The following is an 8,358-nucleotide window of genomic DNA, read 5'->3' on the forward strand; positions in this document are numbered from 1 at the left end:
GGTTCTCTGTTTCTTTGGCATACTGATGATCTCACGCATCAAGGCGAGCAGAGAGGCATGGTTGGAGGAGGGGCATAATGCTTCTAACACTGCCATCGAGAAGAAGGGATGGTCCTCAATCTGGTCTATGCAAGTTCCATCAAAACTTAAGGTTTTCACATGGAGGCTGGCTCAACACTCGCTGTCGACGGGTGACGTCCTACATCACCGTAATATGTCGTCTACTCATGTTTGCGCACTGTGCGGAGTTGAAGATAACTGGAGACACTCGTTGCTGGAGTGCACCATGGCGAGAAGTGTGTGGGCCTTGAGCAAAGAGGAGCTGGTTCAACACATGTGTGCGAATAGAGATGACAACATGAAGAGCTGGCTTTTTACTATGAGTGAATCACTACCAGCCGAAGACTTCACACAACTGATAGTCACCATGTGGGCGATTTGGCATGCACGTCGCAAGGTAATCCATGAGGGAATCTTCCAAACACCTTTTGCGACTCATAGCTTTATCACAATTTACCTCTCTAAACTACAAGCATTGAAGAAGCCGGTACTAAGACCGGCGCCTCAGGAGGCACGACCTAATTCCTGGATCCCACCGATGACTGGACATGTGAAGATCAATGTCGACGCAGCTATTCCTAGAGCGGGAGGTTTTGGTGTTGTGAGCGCTGTTGCGCGTAACTCAGAAGGCATCTATCAGGGAGCTTCTGTAGTAATTTTCAGAAATATTGATGATCCCGAAGTTCTGGAAACTCTAGCGATCAGAGAGGCGTTAGCACTAGCTAATGACATGTACATTCAGCAAGTTCATGTGGCATTCGATTGCAAGCAGGCCGTCGAAGCCATCAAGGGAGGAACTGCCTCATCTTATGCAGCAATTGTGTTGGAAATTAAGGCACAAGCTACTTCTTTAGTTTCCTGTTTTTTAGCCATGAATTTAGAACCTCAAATGTTGAGGCTCACAAACTAGCAAAGCATGCGTTAACGCACGGGGTTGGCAGCCATGTCTAGTTAGGTTACCCTGGGGATCTTTTGTTCGTCCCTGTAAACTATGTGACGGGTGAATAAAGCTTTGTTGGTTTGCCTAAAAAAAAGAGTTAACGAGCGCTCGTTCGGGAGCTTCGTAACGGTCAGTGCCACTTGACGCGCTCTCAGCCATTCGCCACGTGTCACGCTCTGGACGCTCCCTTCGGATTTTTTTTTAATTTTTTCGCACGCGTTTTCAGTTTTTTAAACGGGGTTTCTTGGTTTTTTCGACGTTTTGGCTTTCCCCCGATATTCCTTAGCTTTTCGAAAAAAATAAAAAAAATCCTTTTGCACGATAAAACGCGTTTTCTTTTTTTTTTCTTTCACCAAAGTCACGGTTTTTTTTTCGTGAGAGGCACGCTTGTGCTTTAGCGAGAGTCACGGTCGTGCCTTTCGGAAACGAAAAAAATACGTTTTTTTTTCTTTCACGACAATCACGGTTTTATTTCCGCGAGAGGTACGGTTGTGCTTTCACGAGAGTCACGACCGTGCCTCTCGGAAAGAGAAAAACAAAACACATTTTTTGTTTTTTTTCTTTCGTAAGAATCACGGTTTTGCTTCCGCGAGAGGCATGGTTGTGCTTTCACGAGAGTCACAGCCGTGACTCTCAGAAAGGGAAAAAATACGCGTTTTTTCTTTTTTTTTCTTTCGTGAGAGTCATGGTTTTGCTCCCGCGAGAGGCACGGTTGTGCTTTCACGAAAATCACGGGCGTGCCTCTCGGAAACGAAAAAGAAACGCGTTTTCTGTTTTTTTCCTTCCACGAGAGTTATAGTTTTGCTTCCACGAGAGACAGATGTGTGATTTCTTCAGAGGCACGGGTGTGCCTCTTTCGGAGAGGGAAAAAACCATGCTCCCGGTTCGGTTTTTTCGTCCGTTTTTTTTTGTGAAAAAAAGTCCGTCAAAACCTATCAACATAGGATCTAGTTTTGAAGATCTCGACACGAGGAATCCAATGATGAAAACGGTTCGAGATTTGAATGCACGGTTTAAAAGATAAAGCGTTTTGAATAAACAAATCTATGAAAAAAGAGAAAACTTTCAGGTTGCGACAAGTGGCGCGCTGCATGCACGCCACTTATTGCGACTTAGGAAAGTGAAATGTTTTTTTAACAAATATTTCTTAATTAGTGATTTCGATTACTGCCGCAGGCGGTCAAAGGTGGAGTATTCTAGAAGACGCGCTCAGTCATGGAAGCGGCCCTCGGACAGCTGGAACGAGCCCAGTCGCCGAGGAATGGTTCCAGTCACTGATCTGTAGGCCCGCTGTTGCACAGCCTGTCATTCGGGTATAAAGTGGACCCATTATATATACTCATTCAGAATATAAAATAATCTCAGGCGTGATCCTCCGGGGCCCCACGAGATCGAGTACGCGTTGGATGTTTTAAGAAAAGTCAGGCTTTTTCTGTGTAGCTAGACCCTGAACATTTCTAGATTTCACAGAACTACCCAACCTGATCCACATATCCATGCATTATTTATGGAGAAACAATTGGTCTGGGATCTTTGTTTGTTTACATTTGTCAAACAACAAGCTACTAAAAAAATAATACTCTCTCCGTCCCAAAATTCTTGTTTTATATTGTTTAGATATGTATGTATCTAGTCACATTTTAGTGTTAGATGCATCCGTATCTAGATAAATTTAAAACAAAAAATTTCAGTATGTAAGTAATAGTTGCACACTAAATTGCTCCCGTGGAGGTCAGCTTACGGTACACTTAGAGGCGAACACAAACCAAATGAAAATAACCATCATAGTTCCACGGAGATATACACAGGCAAACACCGTCCCAAAAGTCACACCCATCCCTATAACAAACAAATGAATGACTTGTGTCACTTTTCAGGCATCATGTTGCTTCTCCAAGTTTTTTGGGATTTTCAGCGCACATTTTTTCCTAATTGCTTTAGTTTTGTGAACGGTCTTTTCGTTCTGTCTCACATATTAATTGTAATAACATCTTATGCTATTGGACAAATGAAGTAGTATTTTAAAATTCAAGCACAAAGTAGATATTTGTTCCCCTCACGAGTGCATAACAAAATAGCATAGGCAAAAATGTTACAAATGCTGATAAGCGCTAACTCTAGGCTAACTAAAATGATGTAACCTTGATTTGACATCTATGTGTCTCTTCTGTAAAAACAGCACACATCACTATAAGCAGAGAGCCCACAACATCCCAAAAGACTAGCCTGAAGGGAGTGTGACGCTCTCCCTTATAAAATGATTCTAGCCCCCTCTCGTAACTGAGGCGGGACTAAAGTCACTTGGCAACGCCCAATGGTCAGGTTATGACATTTTGCCATGCCTTGTTTTTCTTTCGTCTCAACCGTGTAGAACAGAGTGTAAACCAATATTCTGAAACAACGAGGATCTATCTGTGAATATCCTCCCCTGGACCGTAAACGAATCCCTTTTGCGGCCCACCCCGGGAAAGTTCCGTGAATTCCCGTTCCGTGGAGACAGCAGCCCAACACCAAAAGCAACAGGTTGGAGTACTACTACTACTAGTAAACAAATTTCGAGTGGCCAGCAGCCAGGAGGATCCATCTCCCTCCCTCGCGGCGTTTCTTGGATTTGGCTCCGGAGGAGGAATCCGGAGCGCCCCATCCGCGTCTCTCGATCGAATCGCCGGCCCCCCCGATCCCGTCGCCCGGTGCGGTTCGAATTCGGCCCGGAATTGGCGTTCGGTTCGGGGGCGGGGCTGGATTCTTGATTGGCTGGCCGGGTTGTCTCCGCGGGGAGGCTCCGTCCGCCGGGAATCGCGCCTTCCTCGTCTGCCCAAGGTGAGCGACTTCTCCTGTCGATCGGTTGGTTCGGTGCAGCTGTTAGCGCTTAGCGGCGGGGATTCTCTGCGGAATTCCCCCCCTTGTTTCTATCGGAACTTTACCAGGAGAGAATTTCAATGTTTCTTTTGTACTGTATGTGCTAAATTCGGAGTCTTTGTTCGAATCTCTCTGAGCGATGCTGTATTACAGACGAAAAAGAACCCATGCTCTCTCCATTTTTTATTTAAAGAATACTAATCTTGGTAATTGTGGTGGTCAGTTACCCAAGCATATCATCAGATTGTGCTGTTTTTAATCATGTTATATGTTACCACTTTAGTGACCTAAGACGTCTTATATATGTTGACAGAGGGAGTGCGAAATGCTAGTACTAGTTTCTCTAGGATCATTGCTCAAATAATACCAAGCTGTGCAATGCCATGCTTGCCAACAATGGCTAAACATTGCGACTCTTAATACGCGATTCTTTCCGCCAGGGAAATGTGCTAACGAGGGTCTGATGGGGCGTGATGGAGGGCAGGAAAGAGAGGGGGAGATCTCGTAGAGTGTTTCGGCGGATGGCGATGCAGTGCCTCTGCTCCGGGGAGCAGGCCAATCTGGTGGATGAGCTCAACCCGTCAAATGGCGAAATCGAGTTGTATGCCAAAAATGACGGCCTTCGGGAAGCCGAGTTGTCTCTCCAGGAGGGTGGATCCCTTAACTATGAGGTTGGTGCTTCATCTTATAATAACATAAATCTTCTCATTTTGAATTGTCTACTGCGATGCCTATATCACATTTTCCTTGTATGTTTGCTTCATGCCGAACGATACTATATGCAACTGAAGTCCTTGTGCTGTTTATTGGACTGTTTCATGTATCGATTGTCTATATTTTTTTTCCTCCAGAAGAGGTTTTTTTTTGGTCTTAGACTCTGCTGCATAATGTGTCCAAAACATCTGTCTTTGACAGATCATGCGTGCTTTCTGAAATTATAGGTGCCTCTGCCTGCTATTTCTCTTCATTATAATTGTATATTGAATTTTATGCTAGTTTGTAGTTACCATCATATAAATCACAACACAGTAGATACTCTGAATTTCTCCACCCTGTGTGCTGTAGTACACCAGTCTGCAATTTGTACTCCACCAATCTGCAGTTTTTTGCTGTTGGTATGCTTTCACATGTGTAAGAAAGATGCCTTGCCTAATGATTGTAAGCTTGATAGCCATCCCAATAAGGGTGCTCCAAATTTATTTCATTCATAGTTCATAAGTGTAAATACCAATAATTTTTCAGGAAGCAAGGGCATTGCTTGCAAAAGTCGAGTACCAACAGGGGCATGTTGAAGAAGCACTTCGTGTGCTTGATGGGATAAACACGGCTGAACTAATTCCTATGGTGAAAATGTCCATCTGTAGATTAGCAAGGGCCGATCCACATTCCAGTTATCCACCAATGTCCTTGCATACTGTTAATCTAGTAATGGAGACCATATATCTCAAAACTATAGCACTTCGTGATCTTGGGAAGTTCAAAGGTATGACCCCTACCTCTCGTTTTTGTATGGATGCCCATCATTTGATCTTCTCTTCATTTCTGTCATACTATTTTTCAAACATTACTTCAACTCAATTTCGTTTTGCAGAAGCTGCACAAGAATGCAGTACGATATTGGACGTTGTAGAATCGGCACTGCCTAAGGGCTTACCAGCCAAGTTTGGAGATGGTAGTAACTTGAATGCAACAATACGCAGTGCCGTTGAGTTGCTTCCTGAGCTATGGAAATTAGCGGATTTCCCTCCTAAAGTGCTCTCTTCATATAGGGGGGCTCTTCTTAGTAATTGGAATCTGGATGCAAAGGCCATTGGTAGAATACAGAAGGAGTTTGCTATTTTTCTCCTATACAGTGGCTGTGAGGCCTGCACTCCACCTCTTCGATCCCAATTGGATGGTTCATTTGTACCTCGGAATAATTTGGAGGAAGCTATTCTTCTTTTGATGATTTTATTGATGAAATTCAACCTTAAGAGGCTTGAGAGAGACCCAACTGTGATGCATCATCTGACTTTTGCATTGTCCTTATCAGGACGGTTAAAACCTCTAGCCGGTCAGTTTGAAAAACTATTACCTGGTGTGTTAGACAGCAGAGAGTGGTTGTACAATGTTGCACTGTGTTACCTAGCAGAAGAAGATGATCTAGCTGCCCTCAATCTGCTCAAAATGATACTAAGATTTGGAGAGGACCCCAGTTGTCTCAAAGAACTTCTTCTAACTTCAAAAATTTGTAGCGAGAACGGTGCACATGCTGAAGAAGGTGCATCCTATGCACGCAGAGCCCTTGCTAGTCTCGATGGAGGTTGTGACCAGTTAGAGGTTGTCGCGGACCTTCTACTTGGCATTTCCCTCTCCCGTCAAGCTAGATATGCTCCGAGTGGTACGGAGAGGGCTTCTCAGCAGCGTGAAGCCCTGAAGGTGCTTGGTGTTGCTGAAAAGAAGATGCAAGACAAAGATTTTAGGGTACTGTACAATCTGAGCCTTGAAAATGCTGAGCAGAGGAAACTAGATGCAGCAGCACTTTATGCAAAGAAGCTACTGAAATTGGAGAATGGTTCAGAATTAAGGAGCTGGCTCCTTGTAGCTCGTATCACGAGTGCTCAAAAACGGTTTGAAGATGCTGAATCTATTGTAAATGCTGCCCTTGATCAGACTGCAAAGTGGTGCCAAGGAGATCTGTTGCAAACCAAAGCCAAAATTCAGGCTGCAAACGGGCAATTTAAGAAGGCAGTCGAGACTTATACCCAGCTTCTTGCTGTCATCGAACTCAGGAAGAAAAGTTTCAACTCTGGGATTTTTGTATTACAGGTAACTACCTGACAAAAATCGATTTTGGAGTTTTTGCTAAAGCATGGGACTGTCGTGCTTAATATGTTCACAGTATTATCTTTCATTTCTGTACTATATCTATTTGCATATATGATGACAAACTGAAAATAAAAATCTGTATCTGTTAAATAAATAACCTTTTACTGTAATAAGAAAAAGCCAGCCCGAACATTTTTTATCATATCTTTGATTAATGACAGCTAGAATGACAAGCATCTTACATGATTTTTAAGCATATACCCATGTCAGGAATATTGCTTTTGAATAAAAGGGGAGAGCATTGTTCTGTTTGCCACATACAGTTATGGGATTCCATTAGAAAAAGAAGTGATAAGACTTCTCTGATATCGCTGTTCAACTTTTCGCAGGGCACGAAGGATGATGGAAGCATGGAAACAGAGGCATGGTACAATCTGGCCCTTCTGTACCTAAGCCTGTCACAGTGGAGGGATACAGAGCTTTGCATATCCAAAATAAAGGCTATCAGTGCATATTCTCCCTTGGCTTATCATGCTACAGGTGCTTCATATTCTCCTTACCAGCAACTTCCCCGTTCTCAAGAATCCTTGCACCGTGTTGACACAAAAACATTTTCAGTAGTTCACAAGGAGACAACAATTCTTCAAAACAAAATTCGTTCTTAATATTTACGAAGATGTTTATCCATGCAGGAAAGCTACTTGAAGCAAGAGGGTTTCTAAAGGAGGCTCTTGGAGCATACTCCAAAGCATTAGATCTCGACCCTAAGCACGTACCGAGTTTGATATGTGCCGCCGTTGCTCTTCGACAGCTTGGAGGGAGGCCCTTGCCTGCCGCAAGGTGCCTCCTAACTGACGCACTGAGACTGGACAGAACGAACCATGTTGCATGGTTTAACCTCGGTCTAACCTATGAAGATGAAGGGGGCAGTTCATCAGCGGCACTCGAAGCTGCGGAATGTTTTCAGGCGGCTGCCCTTCTCGAAGAAACCGCCCCGGCTGAACCTTTCAGATAACATCGCATCCAACTTTTATAGGGAATAATCAAACTGTGAGCAGTTGTAGGTCTCATATATAGGATGAATAGTGGGTTTGAAGAAAAGAAGTATACACGGTACAGAAAATAGTAAAAATACAAAACACATGTATCATCATAATTGCGTTGATTTTACCAACATGTTGAAATTATATATAGCATCACACGCCTTGGGCAGCTCTTGTTTGACAGGCAACTTTTTGCTATGTGATTTGGCTGTAATTTTGATAGAGCACACGTAAAACGTTGTTAATATCACTTCACTATCAGTACATTTTGACCAGCACAGAATGCAAATTAGATGTTGTAAATTTGTAATAAGTACTAAGGCAGAGATTGAAAATGAATGCATATTTTTCAGAGTAAACGTCAGTGGAAGAACCACAACCATCACACTTCCCAAACAACTGGATTGGATGACGAGTTCCAGGTTATGTGAAACCAAATACTCCCTCCATTCCCTTATACAAGGCCACAAACTTATATTACATGTATCAAGATAAAATTTAATGACTCCTTTGCAAGTCAATTTTTCTTTTAGTTAACCGGGATCATTAATACACCACAAAGATGCAACAAATGAGGGCCTCTTTGATTCATAGGATTGCAAAAATACAGGAATAGGGAAAACGTAGGATTGGAATGGCATGTCCATT

At 43.2% G+C, this 8,358-nt stretch overlaps 1 protein-coding gene across 2 annotated transcripts; it reads left to right on the top strand.

Moving 5' to 3' along the window:
• Nucleotides 1-3,492: 3,492 nt before the first annotated feature.
• LOC125511377 (protein NPGR2-like) lies at nt 3,493-7,866 on the top strand. 2 transcript variants are annotated; one of them, XM_048676731.1, is made up of 6 exons: nt 3,493-3,820; nt 4,300-4,530; nt 5,102-5,342; nt 5,451-6,667; nt 7,057-7,207; nt 7,360-7,866. In XM_048676731.1, exons 2-6 carry the CDS (start codon nt 4,333-4,335, stop codon nt 7,680-7,682), a joined length of 2,130 nt encoding a protein of 709 aa, XP_048532688.1. In that variant the 5' UTR covers nt 3,493-3,820; nt 4,300-4,332; the 3' UTR covers nt 7,683-7,866. The 2 variants fall into 2 exon arrangements, with proteins under 2 accessions (XP_048532688.1, XP_048532689.1); XM_048676732.1 differs by having other exon boundaries at nt 4,344-4,530.
• The last annotated feature ends 492 nt before the right edge of the window (nt 7,867-8,358 follow it).

The sequence above is a fragment of the Triticum urartu genome, chromosome 5 (assembly GCF_003073215.2).
Source record: "Triticum urartu cultivar G1812 chromosome 5, Tu2.1, whole genome shotgun sequence".
NCBI classification, from domain to species: Eukaryota; Viridiplantae; Streptophyta; class Magnoliopsida; order Poales; family Poaceae; genus Triticum; species Triticum urartu.